Raw genomic sequence first — 25,700 nt, forward strand, 5'->3', positions numbered from 1 at the left:
TAAAGTGTAGTGTTTATTTCAGCCACTAGTGGGTCCTACTGAATCACTCATTCAGAGGGAAACTGCGTTTTAACCTTTTCCTTCACTCCTTTATGTGTAAAAATAAATGAACAGTGTGTTTTTGGATCGTAACTCTGCTGTGGTGTGAAACTTAGCTACTTTTCTGACACTGATTTTTAATTCACCCTGGATCGGTTTATGAACGGAGCTGTTGGTCGGCCGTTGTTGATGACGTCAGCGGCCGTGGTTGCTATGGCGCCGACTGGCCCGGGAAACTTGTTTAGCGTTAGCATTAGCATTAGCATTAGCTTCAGCTGAAAGCGGCGGGTTTGAAGCTCCAGGATCGGTGAGGAACTTCGGGCTTTATCAGTTTGTTTATGTTTTATAGTCGCTCGGCTAATCTAACCGCTCTGAACTGTTAAACGGGGTTATTTTAACGGGCTCAGAGGCTCGTTAGCCGCTCTGCTAACCGCAGCGGGCACAACGTTCTGCTTTAGAGGGGAATAAAATCACCCGGTGAGGTGTTTAACACGAATTTATCGACTTTTAACACGAATTTATCGACTTTTATCCTCTGTACCTTCGGTACCTGTACCTGTGTGTCTCTAAACAGTGAAATGTCCATAGGTTCGTGTTAAAATAGCCTTAGATGTTTACAAAGCTGAACTCAGGCTTCCTGTTCACCAGCTTCTGGTTCGAATTGTTCCGTTCCACCTTAAAAGGTGCAGCAGTCAACCTTAAACGGGGACATTCGAATAAGAAGCCAGCTTCACTGCGCAGCAGCAGCTTAAATAGTGACCTGAATCTTTGGTCTAGCTCTAGAGGACCGTGTCAGAACAAAGTCAGCAAAATAAAGGTGTCTGATTGTCAGTATGGACAAATAAAGGTACCCATAGTGTGGAAAGTGTTGCAGTTCTTATTATTACTGTCACTCAGCCTTTCTTAAGAAGCTGAAGTTGGCTTTGTATTCGCCAGATTCTTATTAAAGCTTTCCGTTCCATCTTAAATGGTGCATTGTTCACATTCTACCCCCCCCCTCTCTTTTACAGGTGTAGTCGTATTTTAGTGCTACAGGTGGATCATGATATGCCCCTGGCGCCCCTGTTGCCAGGCCATTTGATTTTAGTGAATTTTTTGGTGAAGCTTTATTTTGATGGTCCACTGTAGATGCTGTGTAGATGCTCAAGGCAAGTTTATTTGTGTAGCACCTTTCATGTGCTGTGGTCTTTAAAAGTGCTTTACAAATGCTTAGTCTGTCTTCAAGTAACATTCAGCTAAATATCTATTAACGTTAAATGCAACTCGACTTTAAGTTGCGGGTGATAGATTCTATTAAGTCTAACCTTAACTTTAATTCCAAACCTACACCTACTCCTAAACCTAATCCTAACCTTGATGCTGTTGATAATCAACTAAGTCTCACCAGAAAGGCTGTTAATAATTGAAATATCTATATATTATCTATAGGGACCGTCAAAAAGTGTGGTGTTTTTACTATCTAACTGTTATTAAAGGTATCCAGAACCTGAATGTAACATCGTCTCTGTCCAATGAAAAACATGCAGCTCCATTTTTTGGTGATTTTCACTTTTCTTCATCGTTTGAGCTTAGCAGCTGTCCTTCACACTGTGTGAAAATTTCGTGATGATTGGACCAATAGAAACGCTCCAAAATTGCTTAGATTAGATTACATTGGAAGCAAAGAACATTTTGCCCTCTCCTGCAAAATTACTATTTCGGAGACACTTGTTTTCCTTTGGACAGCGATGATATTTAATTGCTAAGAGCTTCAGATTGTCTTTAAAGAACAGTTCAAAATCCATAAACGCTAAATAACCAGCAAAGTTTCTTCTCTGTAGATGTAATTTTATCTGTTTAGCGTTTACAGTACGGAGATGGTGTTTATAGAGAATAGAAAACAGCCCTGTCAAAACAGGCTTTGACTTATTAACGTTATTAATGCTACCTGAAATATCACCTGATGCTGTGATGTATCTGGAAAATTCAGTCATTTTGAATGTAATCAGAGCCACATTATCCACGTCCCTCAGTAATACCACGTTTCTCCCTGTGTTCCTCAGTGTGAGATGTCTGTGGAGATGGCAGACGTTCTCCTGAGCGATGTGGAGCCCCTGCCTGTGTCCTCTCCTACGTCCCCCTCTCGTCCTCTCCCTCTCTCCTCCTCTTTTCCCTCTCTCACTCGCTCCTGGCCCTCCTCTCCCCTCTCCTCCTCTCGCCAGGTCACCGCTCGGCTCTACTCCTCTTTACAGCGCAGTAAAGAGCAGGAGCTCTACAGCACTGGCAGTTACACCGCCCGCCGTCCACTTGTCTCCGCTGACCACTCGGCCAAAGCCAGGTAGGAGAGGACGTCCACTAAATCAGGGGGTTTTCACCCCAGATCACACATGTAGAGAAGTGTCTGTCTCCAGACCCACCAAGTATTTTGTGAAATAAGACATAAACTTGTCATAAAGTCTTGCCCACATGTATTATAATATGATCATACAGCCACTGGGAATCCCTGCGGTGTCAACCAATCCTGTGTACTAGCCCAGCCACTGACCTATAGGCTAATAAATACAACCAGGCCTGCGTTAGTGTAGTTCTTTCCTCAGTCGTCAAACAAAATAATGAAGAAAACACAGATTTTGACTTTATTTACCACGAAATAAACACCAGGGATGAGTTTTTACCCTTTCAGCCAGACAAAAGGAGCCAAACTGAGGTAAGATATCTCGATAACCAGGTTAGCTCCACTGCTAACGTTAGCTCCTCACCTGCGGAGTCGTTTCTGTGGTTTGAGTAATTCATGCTCTCCACTGTAACAATGATTTCACAGCAACTCCGGTAAGATTTAGCGTCCTGGCTGTAATGCTTCTCCATTCACCGGTTAAAACATTTCACCCGATTTCAAATTCAGCCTTCAAGACACGTCATCAAAAGGGGCTTTTCTTACTCTGAAAACCAAAAATCCTAGAAACCACTGCAGCACCACTGCAGCACCACTGCAGCACCACTGCAGTAAGAGCTTAGGCATGTTTACAGATGTAGTGATGGTCTTTTTATCACCAAGCGCGAGAGCGTTTATACGTTTATACGACACAGGAATCACTCATGCACACGTCTGCACTGTTGCAGCAGGAGAGGGACTGTGGACTGAGAAATAATCATACAGTCACACTTTATTTGCCTTGTATTTAGTCGTAAATAGGGACTGGTATGGAAATTGTGGGCTGATTCTGATGTTTGTCGTATATGTTTGTGCATATCTGTCAGTATCAGTACATAAACAAATATAAATCTGCCTTTTAGCCTCACAGAGACGGAAAACGCTCATTACTGCAGGGCTGCAAATACAGTGAAATGAATGAAGTGCAGATCTATTAGTGCAGCAGCCCAGCCTGGCCTGAACACTCATAATGAATCAGATACTTAGAATACTAGACTAATCTGTCTGTCTGTCTGTCTGTCTTTTTTTCTTTCTGTCTGTCTATCTTTCTTTCTTTCTTTCATTCTTTCTTTTTACCTTCCTTTCTATCTTTCTTTTGTTCTTTCTTTCCTACTTTTTCATTCTTTGCGCCTTTCTTTATTTGTTTGTTTGTTTGTTTCTTTCATTCTTTCATTCTTTCTTTCTTTCTTTCTTTCTTCTATCCTTCCTTTCTTTCTTTCTTTCATTCTTTCTTTCTTTCTTTCTTCTATCCTTCCTTTCTTTCTTTCTTTCTTTCATTCTTTCTTTTTACCTTCCTTTCTTTCTTTCTTTTGTTCTTTCTTTCCTATTTTTCATTCTTTGCGCCTTTCTTTATTTGTTTGTTTGTTTCTTTCATTCTTTCTTTCTTTCTTTTCTTTGTACCTTTCTTTCTTTATTTCTTTCTTCCTCAATTCCTTCTTTTCTTTCTATCTTTCTTTCTTTTTTTATTCTTTTTCTTTCTTTCTTCTTCAGGCAGGTATCCTTTAAGCCCTCCTCTCCGGAGCTCAGCTCTGTTGCCGTGGCGACAGCTGCCCGGTCCTTGAGCTCCGACAGGCTGAACGAGTCGCAGCAGGCCGACTTCAGTCTGGACGCAGGCTCCTCCCGTGACGTCGTCTCTGGAGCGGAGGAGACGGAGTCAGACGCAGAGCTGATGACCGAAGAGATGGACCTGAAGCTGCAGAGCAGCGTGAACAGCAGCGCTAAACTTTCGGTAACACCGTCTGTCTATAGTAATAAAGTAGCACCTCTCAGCACAGCTGCATGCCCCCATTCACATCTGGCAATAACATGCGTCCTGCTAAGTGGACAGGGGGTAAAATGCCTCTCAGAGACGCCCCGTGATCTGATTACTCAGTCCACCTTCAGAGGTGCTCAGGGACACACAAAAAATATCAGTGCTGGACAATGATGTAAATATCTATTAATAATATTCTGAGCACTCTGCTTGTGATCAGATCACTGAGAGTGTAAAAGTCATCATATTCACTACAGTCTATGAGGTCAGCTGTCTGTAACTCACTCTATCTGTACAAACGTTAGTCAAGCTGTGTGTGTGTGTGTGTGTGTGTGTGTGTGTGTGTGTGTGTGTGTGTAGAGCGGCCGGCGGCATATTGAGGAGATGGAGAACGTGAGGAGTCATTTACAGACGATGCTGAGATCAGTACCCACAGCAACTGACACAGACGGTGAGCAGTCATACACACACTAGAGGGCGCCAGAGAGAGTCATACATGAACAGGAATGAATGGAACCAAATGGTTAGTACTGTTAATTAAAGGGTTAATATCCTTTTTTGGAAAAGAGTTTGATGGAGTGCAAACATTGTGTTAGTTTAATATGATACTGTTCACTCTCCACTCCTTATAGTCCATATTTGGAAACTAAGCTTCAAAAACACCTTTGTTTAGCATATTTGCCCATTCAGCCTACAGCAGTTTAGTCCCGCCCACATTCACACATTCACCTTACAGTAGTCTAGCCCCCCCCATTCAGTCTACAGCCCCGCCCATTCACGCTGAAGTTATACAGAGTGTTTCAGACGGGGCTGCTTTTTTGAGTGAAGCATAAAAATCATAAAACAACATAAAAAAGCATTTATAAACTGTGATTTTGCACAAAAGCTCCACAAGAAGCCATTCATTTCAGACTCCCTCAGGAGCGCCCTCTAGTGTCTGACCAGCACAGAACACATTACTGAGTGGCAGGTGTCCTCATTACACATCCTCTGATATGAACTATGAAAATTTAACCTTGACATTTGACCCTGTTCCTCCTGCAGAGCTCCTGAGACCTGCACCACAACATCATCAGGACGACTCGTATGAGAGTGACACCACCTCACACCTGCTCGGGTACACACACACACACACACACACGAATAAATAGGCACACATTTAAATGTTAAATGTTAAATATTATTATTATTATTATTTTTTTTTATTGTGCCATTCATTTTTTTATGTGTCCACCTATCTCTCTCTCCCTCTCTCTCTCTCCCTTTCTCCCTCTCTCTCTCTCCCTTTCTCTCTCTCTCTCTCTCTCTCTCTCTCTCTCTCTCAGTGCGGCTCTCTCTCTCAGTGGTGTAGAGGAGCTGTTTCCACGGTATTCCCGTCTCCGTGCCGACGTAAACCCCGCCCCGTTCCCCTCTGTGTCCGAGCTGCAGGTGATCAGAGAGAGTCTGGAGAGAGAGAGAGCCAGACGTAAGGTAACGCCCCTCGCTGTCTGTGTCGTGTCCATTTTGCACATAACACAAAAATAAAATGTTGACCTGTATCACTGATTCGCCCGTCGCTCTCATTTCAAGTGTCTTTCATTGAAACCACTGTTAGTGATGAGAACTGGGCAGCCTATCAGTGTGAATTGGCCAGAAGGGGGTAGAACTTATGCTGTGGACACACCCACACTCAAATGATCAGGTTTTTATTCAGAAGAACTTATCAATAAATAATTGATCTTCACCTTGGAATGTAAAATCACATACATAAACTGTTACAGTGTATTATGGGTATCTTCTCTTTCAATTAGATTATAGTGCCTGAATTCCTCTCCTGACAACCAGAGAGTCCTTATGCTAACTTGAACCGAAGGAGAAGTCCACCAGTGTTTCATCATTTCTGTATAATATTATACTGTGTGAGGTCTAAGTGTGAGTGGTTTGGTGTGAAATGGTTCAGATGTCTTTACAGTGGTGGTGATAGGAACCAGGGGTCGCCATGACTACAACACAGATATAGACATTTTATTTACTATCCAGAACCACCAGTGAATCTACACGAGTCTTCTGAGTTTATATGAATGTTGATGATGAAAATAGTGGAAAATCTGAAATAATAAGTTTTCTTTGGGGACTATTTTGCCTCACAGCGCCCTGCATGTATCCCTCCACCATGAATAGAGTTTAAGTTCTTTAAACTATCATAAAACAGTGTCTCAGTCATCAGGCAGTGAATTCATAACCATTTCATGTAGTGACTTTCTGTGAGGGAGCTTTTAGAGGTGGACGTCTGGTTCCTATCACCACCACTGTGAACAGTTCTGACTCGGTAAGTTTATCTAGAACAGAGCGTTTCACACCAAACCACTCTGAACCACTCTGAACCGCTCTGTTTACATCTTAAACATTATGCAGAAATTTAGAAAAATCAGTGGAATTCCCCTTCTATTGCCCTTTTATTGTTCATATTACACATAAAAATTTGATTTGTGATGGTATTACTTCCGATTACAGGGTAATTGTATCTTGATAATCCTCTCTCTCTCTCTCTCTCTCTCTCTCTCTCTCTCTCTCTCTCTGCAGCACTCTGAGCAGCAGGTGTTGGTCCTCCAGAATAAAATGTTAGCGCTGCAGCAGCAGTTAGCGCTGGCCGTGTCTGCTGACCGCAAGAAGGACATCATGATCGAGCAGCTCGACAAGGTTACATCACAAAACACAAACTGATTCATTTTCCTCCGATAGACAGGAATTGAAAACTGGGTCAGAGTTAAATGAATTAATAATGTTTTTGGCCTATAGAAACAGTAAAGCTGCTCATTACAGTGTCATCTAATGTCTCTCTCTCATTGCTCTCTCTCTCTCTCAGACGTTAGAGAAGGTGGTGGAGGGCTGGCGCCGGCACGAGCGAGAGAAGAGTGAGGGAGTGAGGCGGCTGCAGGAGGAGAAGGAGGCGGCGGAGAGTGTGCGGGACAAACACAGAGAGGTGTGTTCTCACTCCAGGGCACGACTGATATGAGGACTTCATCATCGATACTGATTTTAAGGAGATAAAAGTGCAGATACAGTCAGATGATGTAAAAGGGTGAGAAATCAAACAGACCAAGGCCCAACCCCATTTCTTATTTTGTCCTCTACCCCTTGTTTTTGAGTGTTGCCCCTTGGAACTGAGTTACAGGGTAGTGGTTGAAATCTTCCTCTGAAATGAGACCCTCAAATAAAAAGAGCATCACTTCATTAACAGCTACCAGCGCTGCTCTGTAGGCGACCCTGCCAGTCTGCAGTGACAGCAGAGGAGGGTAAAGTTCAGCTCCTCACTGCTGGGCTTTAGTTACATTTAGGGACTCATATGATCTTCAAAGGGGGGGCAATTATTTATTATCACCACCCCTAATTCTCCAGTGATATGAAGCTGAAGTCAGATATTCAATAGATTCTCGTTCAAATTTTCTCGTTCCACCTTAAATGGAGCAGCAGTTCTGATGCTTGAGTAGCCATAATGGAACTGCTGCGCCATTTAAGGTGGAACAGGAAATGTAGCTACCGAGACATCAGCACTACTAGAGATTTTTATGGATGTTATGAAGAAACTAAAATAACATAATCGTTATCAGAAATTTTAACAGAGAAAATTCTCATATTTGTGGGTTTCTTTGGTCTCTTGTTCAGCCAACTTGCCATTTTTTATTTTTTTTTAACACTCTGGAGTCTCTGAAAAACCTCTGTTTGGAGGATCATGTAGCCCTAACACTTCGTCCCACCCCTCTATCTCAACAAGAATCGGGACACCTGAGTCGTAGGAGTGAGGGGTGAAATGGGGTTGGGCCTTAGTTTAGGTTAAAAATACTCAGACGTCTGATTTGAGGTAAATTATTTACTTGTGAGGCTGTAAAACTGCAACATGCAGTTGGTCAAACTCCATGTTTTGTTGATTTTATTAGTGTGAATAAATCTACACATCCTCTACAGAGAACACTCTTAAATAAGGCATTTCCTGCACGTTTTAGTGCACATGTTATTTGTAGCAAGTTAACATTAATTGTACATTTACATAGAAAATCCACAAAACAGGGGAACCCAAACTTGCATACAATTGTACATAGTAAAGAATATTAGTCAAATGTCTGTTACGAGCTTCGATTGTTGGTGATTAAGCTAAAGCATGCTGTAAAATAGTAATAATAATGATAATTTTAATGGTATAAACTCTAATAATAATAATGCTAGTAATAATTCTCGTTTTCATTAGAATCTGTATTCTAGTTGTTTTTTATTTTTGTACACCGTTTAAAAAAGCCAGCTGATGTTTACACTGTGTTAAAATTTCATGATGAACAGACTGACAGAAATGTTAGGGTCAGACCTTTTCTCTGACCAGCAGAATGTCCCCACACCAGTCAGAATGTTAAGATGGTGTTCATCAGTTTGTGTGTGTGTTGTAGGCTCTGGCGAGCTTTGAGAAGAGTCTGTCAGAGGCAGCGGAGGCGCTGGATAAGGAGCAGAAACGCAACGAGGAGCTGCAGAACCTCAACAAACAGCAGGTGCACAAACACATACTACATGTATGTAGCTGACTGGTACTAAACGCGTGTCTGCACAACAAACTCAGTTGTATTTTCTCTGTGTCTGTTTGCTCTGCTGCATTTTGCTAGTGTTGCCGTTAAGATGTGAACATGATTATTTTCTACAGGCTTAATTAAGCTCCACGCCTTTTTGTTTGTTTTATTTTTTATTAAGAAGAATTTTAAATTGTGATTATGATGTAAAAACAGTGACTCACCACTTTAGCGGCTCTAAAACAAACATCTCAGCGTTTTACTCCGTTCACTCGCCGGTGTGTGTGCAGGAGCGGGAGCTGGCGGAGCTGCGGGTGTGTGTGGAGGAGCTGCGTGTCCGTGTGGAGGAGCGGCGGTCCGAGGCTGAAGAGCAGCGAGCCAAATCGGAGAAACTCCAGACTCTCACCGTCACTCTGCAGACAGAGCTGGATCAGCAGAACCAGCAGAGCCGACACTCGCTGTCTCAGCTACAGCAGGACATCACACGCCTCACACAGCAGCTGGACACAGAGAGGGTCAGTTACACACACGCACACCTCACACAGCAGCTGGACACAGAGAGGGTCAGTTACACACACGCACACCTCACACAGCAGCTGGACACAGAGAGGGTCAGTTACACACACGCACACCTCACACAGCAGCTGGACACAGAGAGGGTCAGTTACACACACACACCTCACACAGCAGCTGGACACAGAGAGGGTCAGTTACACACACGCACACCTCACACAGCAGCTGGACACAGAGAGGGTCAGTTACACACACACACACCTCACACAGCAGCTGGACACAGAGAGGGTCAGTTACACACACGCACACCTCACACAGCAGCTGGACACAGAGAGGGTCAGTTACACACACACACCTCACACAGCAGCTGGACACAGAGAGGGTCAGTTACACACACGCACACCTCACACAGCAGCTGGACACAGAGAGGGTCAGTTACACACACGCACACCTCACACAGCAGCTAGACACAGAGAGGGTCAGTTACACACACGCACACCTCACACAGCAGCTGGACACAGAGAGGGTCAGTTACACACACACACCTCACACAGCAGCTGGACACAGAGAGGGTCAGTTACACACACACACACCTCACACAGCAGCTGGACACAGAGAGGGTCAGTTACACACACACACACACACCTCACACAGCAGCTGGACACAGAGAGGGTCAGCTACACACACACACCTCACACAGCAGCTGGACACAGAGAGGGTCAGTTACACACACGCACACCTCACACAGCAGCTGGACACAGAGAGGGTCAGTCACACGCACACACACCTCACACAGCAGCTGGACACAGAGAGGGTCAGTCACACGCACACACACCTCACACAGCAGCTGGACACAGAGAGGTTCAGTTACACCCACACACACCTCACAGCAGCTGGACACAGAGAGTGCCAGTAACACACACACAGCAGCTGGACACAGAGAGGGTCAGTCACACACACACACACACTTCACACAGCAGCTGGACACAGAGAGGGTCAGTCACACACACACACACACTTCACACAGCAGCTGGACACAGAGAGGTTCAGTTACACACACACACACACTTCACACAGCTGCTGGACACAGAGAGGGTCAGTCACACACACTTCACACAGCAGCTGGACACAGAGAGGGTCAGTCACACACTTCTCACACAGCAGCTGGACACAGAGAGGGTCAGTCGCACACACACGCACACACACCTCACACAGCAGCTGGACACAGAGAGGGTCAGTTACACACACACACTTCACACAGCAGCTGGACACAGAGAGGGTCAGTCACACACATACCTCACACAGCAGCTGGACACAGAGAGGGTCAGTTACACACACACACTTCACACAGCAGCTGGACACAGAGAGGGTCAGTCACACACGTACCTCACACAGCAGCTGGACACAGAGAGGGTCAGTCACACACATACCTCACACAGCAGCTGGACACAGAGAGGGTCAGTCACACACATACCTCACACAGCAGCTGGACACAGAGAGGGTCAGTCACACACACACCTCACACAGCAGCTGGACACAGAGAGGGTCAGTTACACACACACACTTCACACAGCAGCTGGACACAGAGAGGGTCAGTCACACACATACCTCACACAGCAGCTGGACACAGAGAGGGTCAGTCACACACACACCTCACACAGCAGCTGGACACAGAGAGGGTCAGTTACACACACACACTTCACACAGCAGCTAGACACAGAGAGGGTCAGTCACACACATACCTCACACAGCAGCTGGACACAGAGAGGGTCAGTTACACACACACACTTCACACAGCAGCTGGACACAGAGAGGGTCAGTCACACACATACCTCACACAGCAGCTGGACACAGAGAGGGTCAGTTACACACACACACTTCACACAGCAGCTGGACACAGAGAGGGTCAGTCACACACATACCTCACACAGCAGCTGGACACAGAGAGGGTCAGTCACACACATACCTCACACAGCAGCTGGACACAGAGAGGGTCAGTCACACACACACCTCACACAGCAGCTGGACACAGAGAGGGTCAGTTACACACACACACTTCACACAGCAGCTGGACACAGAGAGGGTCAGTCACACACATACCTCACACAGCAGCTGGACACAGAGAGGGTCAGTCACACACATACCTCACACAGCAGCTGGACACAGAGAGGGTCAGTTACACACACACACTTCACACAGCAGCTGGACACAGAGAGGGCTTGTATCATGGAAAATCAAGTGTTCCTCATTTTGCTCATATAAACACTGTTTTTAACCGTGCAGTAAAAATACACTTATTAAAGACTGAAAACTCCGCTGTGAAAACACAGACGGTTCACTTTGCTGCATCATCTTCACTGAGATTTTGATTCTGGCTCGTGTTCTGACCCGTCCTGTGTGATCACTCTTAAGTTCCTGTGTAAAAGGGCTGCTGTGTGTGTCTGTGTGTGTCTGTGTGTGTCTGTGTGTGTGTGTTTAGGAGCGAGTGGGCCAGGAGGTGCAGCTCCGCGAGGAGGCCCAGTCCACAGTACGGCAGCTACAGCAGGAGCTGGAGGAGACCAGGAGAGAGAGAGACACGGCCAGGGTGGATCGAGCACTGGACCAGGTCAGAGACGCTATAATAGACAGTTCATTGGTTTAAGTCTGAATAGGAGATCTTATACAGCGACTGTATTACAGAGTTCCTTTAGTAAAATGGGCCAAACGCCTCATTGATTAAGATGATAAAGGCCCCTTTTATTCAGAACCGCATGTTGTAACCAGAACCTAAAAAATGGTGTTATTTAAGCCAAGTGCTACAAACTATTTATGATGTTTTTTAGATTTTACCAGCACATTCAGATCTGTTTTTGAAATATTAATGTGGCTTTCAGTTTAGAGGCAGGCGGGACCACAGAACATATTCAGTTTCAGTTCATTTCACTTTGAATTTTTTTGCTCAGATCTGATCTTTCTAACTTGGCTCACGTTCATGTAGGTAAGTTACTCAAATCTAACGTTAATGTGAACGAACCTGCGCCCTGAAACGACCCCCATGCGTACATCCTAATAAATAAAGCCTTCATCACCAGGATAATTTGCTCTGAGCAGCTCTCAGCTGTTTATTATTAGAGCAAGACGAGGTCAGTAAAGGCTCAGATGAATTGATTATACACAGTTCACTGGCAGGTTAGGTTTTGCTGCCACATTAATACTTAATGATGGTGGACGAATTCTGATCTGAGCATTCACGTTAAGCTCACATGGCCACATTTAGGATATGTATCTGATTTAGGACCACATACAAAAGTGGCTTAGATCTGATTTGAATAGATCGGGTTTGTGTGACATTAAGGTAAAAACTCTGTGCCACTTCAGCCTGGTAATGTGAACGCAGCCATAGAGCCAGAGACTCAGCACAGTTTGTAATCGTTCCATGTAGGAAAAATGATTCATTCTTACATTTATTGCGATTCTCTCTTGAAAGATTTTGAATCGATTCATAAAACTTCATCGTATTTTTATACAGGCGTTTTCTCCACTGTAACATAAACTCATGCACAGCCAGAGACTTTGGTGCAGTCTGGCTTAAAGGAGGAAAAAATGCAGAATCTCAGAAATGCACGTGTTTGCGGTCACATGTTTGTGTATATGACATGAAAGTCCTTAAAAAACATGGTAAACACACCTAAAGTATGTCATAACATAATAATGCAGCTTTGTTTATCAAGTAGCTCAGAAGATGCTTATCCAGTAATCCAGTACTATTCAGAGTTAGGTTTTAAGTAGAAATGTTTACTGAGCAGAGCATCTGTAGTACTTGCAGTATGTGCATCTGTAATATTTTGAGAGCTTACCAGAGTAACACACGACACTGCGTTCTCTGTTCACCTTAAGTGTCCATGCAATAATGAAAATTGAATACTTAATGTCTCCAGACAGGAGCTGAATTTCACAGTGTCTCCATTATACCAACAGAAAACTCCTTGTTTTTTTGTTTACTTGTTTTTTTAAACATAAAGTGAATGTGTCTTTAGGACGTGATTATTTAGGGCATGTGTTGCAGTCTGACATTTCTCCAGCAGGTGGAGCTTTAAGCGCAAGTCACAGTCTTCATTCAATCAGTTAAATTAATCATAGAAATGTCTTGAATATACATCAAGATCAAAATGTAGTCATTTAATGTTAACAGATTACAGTGTTTTTATTTTTAAATGATTTATTTTGAACCGAGAATGTTAACTGTTTCCCTGCAGGCTCGTTTCGAGGCTCAGCGCTCTCAGTGGGAGGTGGAGCTCAGACTGTGTGTGGAACAGCAGGTCACAGAGCGACTCGCAAATATCCAGCAGGAGAACAGCACAGCTACAGCTAAACTACGGGAACAGCACAGGTACACATAGATACACAGCAGGAGAACAGCACAGCTACAGCTAAACTACGGGAACAGCACAGGTACACATAGATACACAGCAGGAGAACAGCACAGCTACAGCTAAACTACGGGAACAGCACAGGTACACATAGACACACAGCAGGAGAACAGCACAGCTACAGCTAAACTACGGGAACAGCACAGGTACACATAGACACACAGCAGGAGGACAGCACAGCTACAGCTAAACTACGGGAACAACACAGGTACACATAGATACACAGCAGGAGAACAGCACAGCTACAGCTAAACTACAGGAGCAACACAGGTACACATAGATACACAGCAGGAGAACAGCACAGCTACAGCTAAACTACAGGAGCAACACAGGTACACATAGATACACAGCGGGAGGACAGCACAGCTACAGCTAAACTACAGGAGCAACACAGGTACACAGACACACAGCAGGAGAACAGCGCAGCTACAGCTAAACTACGGGAACAGCACAGGTATACATAGACACACAGCAGGAGAACAGCACAGCTACACTTAAACTACGGGAACAACACAGATACACATAGACACACAGCAGGAGAACAGCACAGCTACAGCTAAACTACAGGAACAACACAGGTACACAGACACACAGCAGGAGAACAGCGCAGCTACAGCTAAACTACAGGAGCAACACAGGTACACATAGACACACAGCAGGAGAACAGTGCAGCTACAGCTAAACTACAGGAGCAACACAGGTACACATAGATACACAGCAGGAGAACAGCGCAGCTACAGCTAAACTACAGGAGCAACACAGGTACACATAGATACACAGCAGGAGAACAGCACAGCTACACTTAAACTACGGGAACAACACAGGTACACATAGACACACAGCAGGAGAACAGCACAGCTACAGCTAAACTACAGGAGCAACACAGGTACACATAGACACACAGCAGGAGAACAGCACAGCTACAGCTAAACTACAGGAGCAACACAGGTACACATAGATACACAGCAGGAGGACAGCACAGCTACAGCTAAACTACAGGAGCAACACAGGTACACATAGACACACAGCAGGAGAACAGCACAGCTACAGCTAAACTACAGAAACAACACAGGTACACATAGACACACAGCAGGAGAACAGCACAGCTACACTTAAACTACGGGAACAACACAGATACACATAGACACACAGCAGGAGAACAGCACAGCTACAGCTAAACTACAGGAGCAACACAGGTACACATAGATACACAGCAGGAGAACAGCACAGCTACAGCTAAACTACAGGAGCAACACAGGTACACATAGATACACAGCAGGAGAACAGCACAGCTACAGCTAAACTACAGGAGCAACACAGGTACACATAGATACACAGCAGGAGAACAGCACAGCTACAGCTAAACTACAGGAGCAACACAGGTACACAGACACACAGCAGGAGAACAGCACAGCTACAGCTAAACTACGGGAACAACACAGGTACACATAGATACACAGCAGGAGAACAGCGCAGCTACAGCTAAACTACAGGAGCAACACAGGTACACATAGACACACAGCAGGAGAACAGCACAGCTACACTTAAACTACGGGAACAACACAGGTACACATAGATACACAGCAGGAGAACAGCACAGCTACAGCTAAACTACAGGAGCAACACAGGTACACATAGATACACAGCAGGAGAACAGCACAGCTACAGCTAAACTACAGGAGCAACACAGGTACACATAGATACACAGCAGGAGGACAGCACAGCTACAGCTAAACTACAGGAGCAACACAGGTACACATAGATACACAGCAGGAGGACAGCACAGCTACAGCTAAACTACAGGAGCAACACAGGTACACATAGATACACAGCAGGAGGACAGCACAGCTACAGCTAAACCACGGGAAACAGCACAGGTATACATAGATACACAGCAGGAGAACAGCACAGCTACAGCTAAACTACAGAAACAACACAGGTACACATAGATACACAGCAGGAGGACAGCACAGCTACAGCTAAACCACGGGAAACAACACAGGTACACATAGATACACAGCAGGAGGACAGCACAGCTACAGCTAAACCACGGGAAACAACACAGGTACACATAGATACACAGCAGGAGAACAGCACAGCTACAGCTAAACTACAGAAACAACACAGGTACACACAGACACACAGCAGGAGGACAGCGCAGCTACAGCTAAACTACAGGAGCAACACAGGTACACATAGATACACAGCAGGAGAACAGCGCAGCTACAGCTAAACCACGGGAAACAGCACAGGTATACATAGATACACAGCAGGAGAACAGCACAGCTACAGCTAAACTACAGAAACAACACAGGTACACATAGATACACAGCAGGAGGACAGCACAGCTACAGCTAAACCACGGGAAACAGCACAGGTACACATAGACACACAGCAGGAGAACAGCACAGCTACAGCTAAACTACGGGAAACAACACAGGTACACATAGACACACAGCAGGAGAACAGCACAGCTACAGCTAAACTACAGGAACAACACAGGTACACATAGACACACAGCAGGAGAACAGCACAGCTACAGCTAAACTACAGGAGCAACACAGGTACACATAGATACACAGCAGGAGAACAGCACAGCTACAGCTAAACTACGGGAACAGCACAGATATACATAGATACACAGCAGGAGAACAGCACAGCTACAGCTAAACTACAGAAACAACACAGGTACACATAGACACACAGCAGGAGAACAGCGCAGCTACAGCTAAACTACGTGACCGGTTTAGGAGCATGTCATAAATTCCCTGTTTTTCCAATAACAAAAAGTTGATGATGTGAGTTATTAGCGCCCCCTACTGCAGACTTTGGGTGTTGTTTAAAATGACCGTGCTATGGAATGCGCTGCGGTCTTAAGCCCTGTTCAGACTGGGTTTCCTCATCAGGGGGAGCATTTTTATGCGTCTGCTCAGTGATAAAACTCTCACACCCAGACAGCAGTAAAAAGACCTCAGGATGAACAAGTTTCTAGTAGGTTGTGTTTTCTTTTACCAGAATTTAACATTAGATCTTTAAGGATCTGACAGTGATGTCACCAGTCATTAGTTGTACAGAACTTTGTTTAAGAAAAGAAGAAAAGAAAAAACAACTTTTAAAAGTGTTGCGTAGCTGCCTTTATAATCCCTCCTTTAATGGGCCTGTAAGATCTCTTTCTCTTGTCTTTTCTCTTCTGATAAAGCTGTTCTGTAGTCAAAATACCACCCAGAGTAAACTGATTCCATCACCAGTCGACTCCAGAGGAGAGCATCCGTCTTCTGGTTTGCATTTGGGAAAGAATTTAATATCTGGGAGAGGGTCTAGGAGACAGACTGCAGCGGTATCAGCCGTCAGAAATCTTTTCTTCCCAACATGAGGCGACATCTGACCAGACAAACACAGAGATGTGAATCCGGTCAGGACTAAAATGATCAGAGCAGAGCTGAGTTTGGTGAAAAACAGTAGGTAATTTAGGGGAGGAGGGAGAAAAACTGCTTCAAGCAGTAAAGTCACAGATGAGCTCCTGTAAAAGAGGAAAGGACCACAGGACCCAGTGTACATTTAATTCTGTCCGAATTGGGCTTTAAACTGCTTCATTGGTGGGGTTTCCAGTGCTGTGACGATGTATCATGTGAGAGGTCAGAGTTACTGAGGAAAGCTGTAAAAAATGATGCAGCTTTTCAGCATAAAAAGGAAGCAACTAGCTTAACTTCAAATGTCGAGTTTATTGAACTTGTAATATTAACAAATTAAAACACAAATTATTCTTGTGTTCACTTAATATAAAAATTTCACTGCACCAGAGGGGGCGCTCAAGAGCAATGAAGCTCTGTTCCTGGGGCAACACTGAGCCTCACCTCTTAGAGACCAGCCAAAAGCAAAGTAAAATTATCATGCCTGCTGACGGCGAGGGCACTTCATCAGTCTGAAAGCTGGAGGTCTGTCTGTGCAGGAAGACACTGTTATACTGTTAAACCACAAGAACTACTCAGCACCAGCTCAGACTACATGTGGGCACGTTTTTGTTTTACAGGAAGCAGTTGCTGGACCTGAGTGCTCGTCATGAACGAGAGCTCTCAGCACAGATGGAGGAGTTCAGAGTGCAGTTAGAGGAGAAAGACGAGAAGCAGCAGCAGCTCACGCTCCACTTCAACAACAAGTATGTTCTCCTCTACAGCAGCACAAGGATGGGATTAGCCTTTAAAGAGGAATTCCACCAATTTTTTCCAAATTTCCTGCATAATTGAGTGGTTAAGATGTAAACAGAGCGGTTCAGAGAGGTTCAGAGTGGTTTGGTGTGAAACGCTCCGTTCTAGAGAAACTTACCGAGTCAGAACTGTTCACAGTGGTGGTGATAGGAACCAGACGTCCACCTCTAAAAGCTCCCTCACAGAAAGTTCCTACATGAAATGGTTATGAATTCACTGCCTGATGACTGAGACACTGTTTTATGATAGTTTAGAGAACTTAAACTCCATTCATGGTGGAGGGATACATGCAGGGCGCTGTGAGGCAAAATAGTCCCCAAAGAAAACTTATTATTTCAGATTTTCCACTATTTTCATCATCAACATTCATATAAACTCAGAAGACTCGTGTAGGTTCACTGGTGGTTCTGGATAGTAAATAAAATGTCTATATCTGTGTTGTAGTCATGGCGACCCCTGGTTCCTATCACCACCACTGTAAAGAACCATTTCACACCAAACCCCTCTGAATCTCTGATTACATCTCACACACTGAATTATGGGGAAAATAAAATAACAGTGGAATTCCTCCTCTTCCTCTCCTTTCTTGTCAGTCAGTTAGTTCTCCACTGAGTTCCACATCTCGCTGGCATAATTATTTTATAATAGTACAGATCTACCTTGACACTCCAGCCTAAGAAAAAAAATTATTTTTGGTGACAGGTTCTGATGGAAATATGATATTAAGAGCATTTACTTTGAAACTGTAGTTGAACTTGTCAAAAATAAAGTACATATTGAATCATAATGTTCTCTGTAGAGTTCCTCAGAAAAATACCTAAATAAAGTGATCACAGATCTGGAGGTAAATATTGGGGTTTTTAAGTTATTGATCAGAGTGAAACATGCATTTTTTTCTAATTCTGTGTGTGTGTGTGTGTGTGTGTGTGTGTGTGTGCGCAGGATGGCAGCACTGCAGGAAGAGTTGGTTTCTATGGAAGCCTCTAAGAGGAGGCTGGAGACACAGAGGGAGGAGCTCGTGTCCCGCCTGCAGGGAATGATGCGCTCTCATTGGACGGAGGCTCTGAGGCTGCTGAACAATCAGGAGCAGGTCTCCAACCAATCACATTTACTCACGTTGAAAAGTAGCTAGTCACACTGGATGCATCGATACCGATAATGGTATCGGGTATCGGCCCAATACTGTGCTCATTTACTCATACTCATAAAAATGCTCATAACCGATACCAACATCTGATACCACCTGATACCGTGTGACGTAAGCCAAGTCTACACTGAATGTACACTGTAATGAACACATGACGTAGGCCCTGCTCACAGACGAAACGGGTTCTGTATGGGTGCTTTTGTGTAGCTAATGCACTTCACCTAAAATCAGCTAGATTTTAACGATTTAACTGGTAAGGTTACACTTATTTACACTAACATTTATTTATTTGTAAGTGGTTACTCAGTATGGTACTGGACTCGGTATCAGCGAGTACTAAAATGCACTCGTACTTTTGGGGTATTTATGGGTGTAGAGTTTATAAAGAGCAAATATTTTACGCAGTGCCTTTCTTCCTGTGTGTGTTTGTGTGTGTGTGTGTGTTTGTGTGTGTGTGTGCGTGGGTGTGTGTGTGTGTGTGTGTGTTAGGCTGATGGGATGTTTTCTCCCATGTCTCTGTGGGACGGTTCTAAACCCCACTCTTCCCCTCATGATCCAGACAGCAGCATCTGCAGCACAGCTAACACACTCGCTTCAGGTATACACACTGTTTGACGATTGGATATATATATGTGTGTGTATGTATGTATGTATGTGGATATATGAATATATATATATATATATATATACAGTTTTTTCCTGTTTAATAAATATTCAGGCTGCCTTTTTTCCTCTCAAGCCCCTGCAGAGCCCCTGCATAGTGTCTTGATCTGTAGATTAGATTAGATTACATAACAAAATTCACTCCCTCTGCATTTGACACCTTTATTAATTTGTTACTTCATTTTTGATCCTATTACTATTATTATTATTATTATAATTATTATTATTATTTCCATCCAGACTGTTTGATGATGGTAGAATTTTATGTTGAACTTCTTTTAGAATTTGTTTTCAATTGTACAGCATCATTAGGAGACTTGATAGGCAGTTATAAGTAAATCATTATTATTATTATAATTATTATAATTATTATTATTATTATTATAATGATCACTGGTCTTTTTGCATTGTATTTTTATTTTGTTTGTCTTTTTCTTCCTGTCCCTCATCCCTTTCTTCCTCCATCTTCCCAGCTGCTCCTCAGGCTGTGGTTCTGCATCTGTCCAGAGAGAGGGAGCGAGGGATGAAGGGAGAGGAGGAGGTCAGAGTGGAGAGAGGAAGAGGAGAGAGTGATTTCGGCCTGTTAGATCACAGTCACGTGTTCCGTCCTCTGGAGCCGGTGCTGGACGACACTAACCTCACAGGTACATAGCAGCGCTACGCCGCAGGGAATTCATGAGGCTTTTGTCAGTCAGAGCTTCTAGATAACTGAACCTACAGGAATAACACGTTACTCCTGACACTGTAGAGTGATTTTAACAAAAGCTCCATCTTTCTTTTTTAAACTGAAAGAGTAAAATCATTTCTTTATGTTTCCTGAGGTTAAGATTAGGGTCATAATTACAGATTTATTACATGCAGATAGTCACTTATCATCACTGTCCAAAAATAAACGAGTCCGGAAAATTAACTTTATAAGAAAAGTCATACATGTTCTTAAGTTTTAATTTAAATTGATGTAAAAACATGTTGTTCCAAGTAACATGAAAATTTCTATTGGTCCATTCATGATGAAATTTACACACAACTACTGTGTTCTAGTGATGTAGAAAAATAAACATGGAAAAATGTGTTTTTTTTATATATATGTATTATATTTATATTGGATATATTATTATTACATGTAGAGACTTACATATTTAGTACAAATATTGTGGTTGTTGTAAATATATAGTAATTATTACTATTACATATACTTACATATAATATGTATGGGACATTTTATATATATATCTTTGCTATCACATTTCTGTTTTTGTAATTTTTGGTGTGTCTGTGTGTGTGTGTGCATGTGTACTGTTGTATGCAACAGTTTGAAAACTTTCAAGAAAAGTTAATGCATCCTATATATTTAGAACACATTTTAATCCACAATTACTGTTTATTAACTAAAGTTAACTTAAAAGCATGTATAAAATAAATATAAAATGTGCCATTACTTATTTTTTATTTTTGTTTGTCCAATATATTAAATTCAGTAAATAAACAGTAATTTTTCATTGCAAATTTATTTCTATTTGACATAACACCCTAAAAAAGTATCAAAATAAGTGTTTGTTTGTTTGTTTGTTTGTGTTTGCAGCTGTGGGAGGCAGTGATTTGACCAGTCTCTGGGACAGGCCTGTAGGAGGAGAGAAACAGAGGGAAGGAGGGAGAGAAAGAATAGAGGGAGGGAGAGAAAGAACAGAGAGAGAGGGCGGAAGGACGGGGCATAAGAGGGGAAGCAGTAGAGACGGGATCAACTGTAAGAAGTCATGGAGAGAGTTCGGGTCAAACTCTGAATCAGACTTCGAATCATTTCAGGAATCAGGATTCATATTCTGATTCGAACCGCATCAGGAGTCAGTTTGAACAGTGTGTGAACAGGCAAACGAATCAGAATCCAGATCAGAGCGTCAGACTGAATCAGGTACACACCTCCTCAGAGAGACTAACCAATCAGAGCTACAGCTCAGAGAAGGGGGTGGGGAGATGTGACGTATCTGTAGAGAAGTATAGCAGTGCAGGAAGTAAAGCTCTGCCCATGAAAGAACAGTCCCTGTCAATCAAAGAAAGAGCTCCTCCCACTGGGACCAGCGGTTCGTCTCTGGGTGAAGACCGACAGAATGAACTGCAGTATTACATCTCAAAGGTAACGGACAGATTTACATTCCTGTGTGACTGTCGCCTCATTCTTAGACCAGCGACACGTTTTCCAAAAGCCTTTCAGGGGAAATGCCAGGATTTTTAACATTGAAAATAGCATAGAAAACTGTGATGCACTGGTCTGAGTGGATCAGACACAGCAGTGCTGCTGGAGTTTTTAAACACTGTGTCCACTCACTGTCCACTCTATTAGACACTCCTACCTTGTCAGTCCACCTTGTAGATGTAAAGTCAGAGACGATAGCTCATCTGCTGCTGCACAGTTTGTGTTGGTCATCCTCTAGTCCTTCATCAGTGGTCACAGGACGCTGCCCACAGGACGCTGTTGGCTGGATATTTTTGGTTGGTGGACTATTCTCAGTCCAGCAGTGACACTGAGGTGTTTAAAAACTCCAGCAGCACTGCTGTGTCTGATCCACTCAGACCAGCACAACACACACTAACACACCACCACCACGTCAGTGTTACTGCAGTGCTGAGAATGACCCACCACCCAAATAGTACCTGCTCTGTGAGGGTCCATGGGGGTCCTGACCACTGAAGAACAGGGTAAAAGGGGGCTAACAAAGTATCAGAGAAACAGATGGACTACAGTCTGTAACTGTAGAACTACAAAGTGCACCTATATAGTAAGTGGAGCTGATAAAATGGACAATGAGCATAGAAACAAGGAGGTGGTCAGAATGTTATGCCTGATCGGTGTGTGTTTGCTGAGTTTTCAGCAGTGAGTGGACAAAACTGTCTCTATTCAGTTTTCATTCAGTGTTGTTGCTTTACACACCTGCAGTAACCTACTTTATGTTTTACAGAGCGCAACAATAAATCTTTACTCTTTCCTAGATCTTTAACTTTTAAATAAAAATTACTTTTGAAAGTTTAGTGAAGTCGGGGAGTTTGAAGCATGTTCTCTCTCATTATGAATCTCCATTTTTAGATGTTTGAATTTGTGACTGTGCAGTTGTGCTTGTGGAAGAAGCATATTTTATTGCATATTTGAACAAAACTGGGAAATTTCAGACCCTTAGGTATCAAAAGCAGCTTGATTCCATATAGTGAGTTTAATTCTCTGTTTGTCGTTCTTCTTTTTGCTCCAGCTGCTGGATCGTTCTCCTGGTGATCCTCTGGAGGAGCAGCCAGCGGAGCAGCGTGAAGCAGAAACACAGTCGGTTAACCCAGGTGAGTGTTAATCTGGCCAGACTACTGGCAGTCATCAGAGAGTCTGGTGAGGTTTTGTGGCTTTATGGCCAAGAACCTTGTCAGGAAAGTAGCCCTTTGCTGGATACAAAGGCAGCCAATCAGAAACTGGTGTTGTTGCTTGATATTTATCATGGTAATGGACCTTGTATGAAATAAAACGGTATGCATCATCAAACAGGCGGGAATATCTCGTTTACTAACTACTAATTGCTTCAAGCAAAGCTAGTGAATGACAGTTAAAGACAGGAAGTTCTAAAAAAAAGGGCCTAAAAAATTTACGAGAATAGTAGGAGTAGTATTTAATGTAGTATATAAACATTGTTCAAGCTACACAGTGTGCCATGCAGTCCCCTGTATATACACTGTACAGTGCATACAGAGAAACAAAGCTCTAAACACAGCCTGGTTTGATTTCCCTGTTTTTGTGATGTCATGAAACTCAATGTATTTGCGTATCGTCGCTGTCCAAAGCAAACTATGTATCTCCATTTTTGTCGATTTTTATTTTTCTACATCTTTTCAACACACCAGTTGTCCTTTACATTGTGTGAAAATTTCATGATGAATGGACCAATAGAAATGCTCTAAAATCACTTGGAATAAAATCTCTTTACATTGACTTACACTGAAAGGTAAGAATGTTTTTGTCTCTCCTGTAAAGTTACTATTTTGGACATACTTGTTTTTCTTTGGAGAGCAATGATATTTATGCCTATTCGATCTACAGCAGCCTAGCTTTGCCCATTCATACTGAAAATATAAGGAGTGTTTCAGCCCAGAGTGAACCAAGCGTAATACAGGATAGTCAGTCAGATCAGAGCTCATTTACATATATCAGCTTTAAAGGCCCAGTAACAAAACTGCCTGTTAAATTCTAAGAGATAAAGAATGATGGAAAATGTTCATTTAAGTATAAATATAAGTGTAGTAATGTATTTTTAAGTCCCCTCCTATAGAAAGGCTTGTTGTCATGGTGATCAGAAAGGAAACTGCTTGCTACAGCTGGACAGCATTAAGCTTGATAAGTTTCTTCTGTTGGACTGATAACTGGTGAATGGAAGTCAGGAATCAGCAATACAGATTAACCGGCAAAACTCTGGTAGTTACAGCATACAGTAGACGTCTGGTCTGTGTAACTATGTGGGCCGGAGCTTCTGAGGCTGAGATGACTGGACTAACTCAGGTGTGTCCATCCTCTAATATGTCTCTAATATGTATACATACAGGCGTAAACTCTCAGTGGGACAGTTTCTCCTCTGGGCTGAGAGCTCCGGTGAATTCCCTCCTCACTCGAGCACCAGCTCCTCCACAAGCCGTAAACCCTCCCTCCTCCACACACACAACCTGTGGACCACAGGTCACACCCTCAGTCCTGCAGGGGCAGCCTGACCCAGAGCTGGAACAGCTGGCTGGGCTCCTCCGCCTGGCGTTACCTCAGACGCCCACCAACCAGCAACTCCAGCAGCTCCTCGGCAGCCTCATCAGGTCTGTGTTCTACCAGCAAACTATGACACTAACACTTCACAAACCGTTAAATAATGATGAGTGTTTCAGTGCTGCACACTTACAAGCTGATAATTACACCGTTATCCTAACGGTCAGGGCTGAACGATCGGAGGAAGGTGTCCAATTGTGATTTAAATGTGATTATTTTATTTAAATTACGCTTCTGTGGCTGCTTGTATTGAACATCTTAAATATTTTTCCAAAGTTGTTGGAAATCCAAATACTTAATCAATTAAACTTGTAAATCTAAACTTAGCAACTGTCAAAAGTGATGAAAGTAGAGTCTGAAAATCAATTAATGGATTTTTTCCCACTTTCCATTCAAATGTTAGAGAAGAAGCTGAAGAGGTTATTAAGTTTAAAATTTCAAGTGAAAAAAAATTAAAAACATCTGTGAACAATGTAATATATAATTAAAAATGCAACTTGAGATTTCCAGTAATAAAAACACAATTGTTCAGCCCCACACAGTACATTTTGGAGTTATTGTCTGATTATCGATGTTTTAGGCCGGAGGAACCCTGCACTGACCCAGTCAGAGCCAATCTGGACCGCAAACTAGCACAGAACGAAAAGAGAGAGGTGAGATGCAAACATGTCTCTCACTCCTGCACATCTTTGTTCTTGCTTCTAAATGAGCTCGTGTTTACTGGACAAAGAGGGGCAGCAGAGTGACTCAGAAAACAGAAAGTAGCCAATAGGCTGAGTTTATAGTTCTCTGTTTTTTCTGTCAGTTTTTTCAGTCAGCCAACTCTAAATTTGCAGTATTGTGAGTGTATCTATATGGCAGCTACATCATGTAAATCTGTGGGGTTTCACACCAACTTTTTATCATCTGGACATCTGGGCTGCATCATCTTTCCTAAAAAGGTCAGAAGATACAACCTTAAAACCCTTTGCTCTGCACATATTGTTGCTTCGCTACACACCTGATCAGCCAACAAGGAGCTTATTAGTTAGTTAACAAGTTGAATTGAGTGAGCTGTGCTGTGTTGGGTCACCAGGTATTGGGAGCCCCTGCTCTGCAGTCCTTGGGCCGGACAAGTTATCAAGTTAAAGGTTACGAATGTGGGTTTCATCACTTCAGCTGAGGCTTTCACCACTCCCTGAAATGAAGCTGTGTGACACTTAGAAAATGTTTTTTTTATATAATTGTCTAGTTAAATTGATATTTAGATACA

General features: G+C 43.2%; 1 protein-coding gene across 2 annotated transcripts; it reads left to right on the forward strand.

The window, feature by feature from the left end:
- Window positions 1-143: 143 nt before the first annotated feature.
- Window positions 144-24,358, forward strand: cntrob (centrobin, centrosomal BRCA2 interacting protein). 2 transcript variants are annotated; one of them, XM_036591567.1, is made up of 19 exons: window positions 144-346; window positions 2,082-2,356; window positions 3,941-4,178; window positions 4,563-4,653; window positions 5,247-5,319; window positions 5,528-5,672; window positions 6,765-6,881; window positions 7,048-7,164; window positions 8,621-8,719; window positions 9,025-9,249; window positions 11,727-11,852; window positions 13,483-13,616; window positions 17,687-17,812; window positions 18,804-18,951; window positions 19,498-19,606; window positions 20,145-20,315; window positions 21,254-21,802; window positions 22,911-22,992; window positions 24,240-24,358. In XM_036591567.1, the coding sequence occupies exons 2-17, from the start codon at window positions 2,088-2,090 to the stop codon at window positions 21,493-21,495; spliced, it is 2,430 nt and encodes an 809-aa protein (XP_036447460.1). In that variant the 5' UTR covers window positions 144-346; window positions 2,082-2,087; the 3' UTR covers window positions 21,496-21,802; window positions 22,911-22,992; window positions 24,240-24,358. The 2 variants fall into 2 exon arrangements, with proteins under 2 accessions (XP_036447460.1, XP_036447461.1); XM_036591568.1 differs by lacking the exon at window positions 144-346 and having other exon boundaries at window positions 2,280-2,356; window positions 3,945-4,178.
- The last annotated feature ends 1,342 nt before the right edge of the window (window positions 24,359-25,700 follow it).

The sequence above is a fragment of the Colossoma macropomum genome, unplaced genomic scaffold (assembly GCF_904425465.1).
Source record: "Colossoma macropomum unplaced genomic scaffold, Colossoma_macropomum, whole genome shotgun sequence".
Taxonomy (NCBI): domain Eukaryota; kingdom Metazoa; phylum Chordata; class Actinopteri; order Characiformes; family Serrasalmidae; genus Colossoma; species Colossoma macropomum.

What these genes read in the sequence shown, in the direction of transcription:
- cntrob (XM_036591567.1), top strand. Translation starts at nt 2,088, where the DNA reads ATGTCTGTGGAGATGGCAGACGTTCTCCTGAGCGATGTGGAGCCCCTG. An exon ending in GACCACTCGGCCAAAGCCAG is followed by an intron (nt 2,357 to 3,940) that starts GTAGGAGAGGAC and finishes TTTCTTCTTCAG; the next exon opens with GCAGGTATCCTTTAAGCCCT. An exon ending in GGACGACACTAACCTCACAG is followed by an intron (nt 20,316 to 21,253) that starts GTACATAGCAGC and finishes TTGTGTTTGCAG; the next exon opens with CTGTGGGAGGCAGTGATTTG.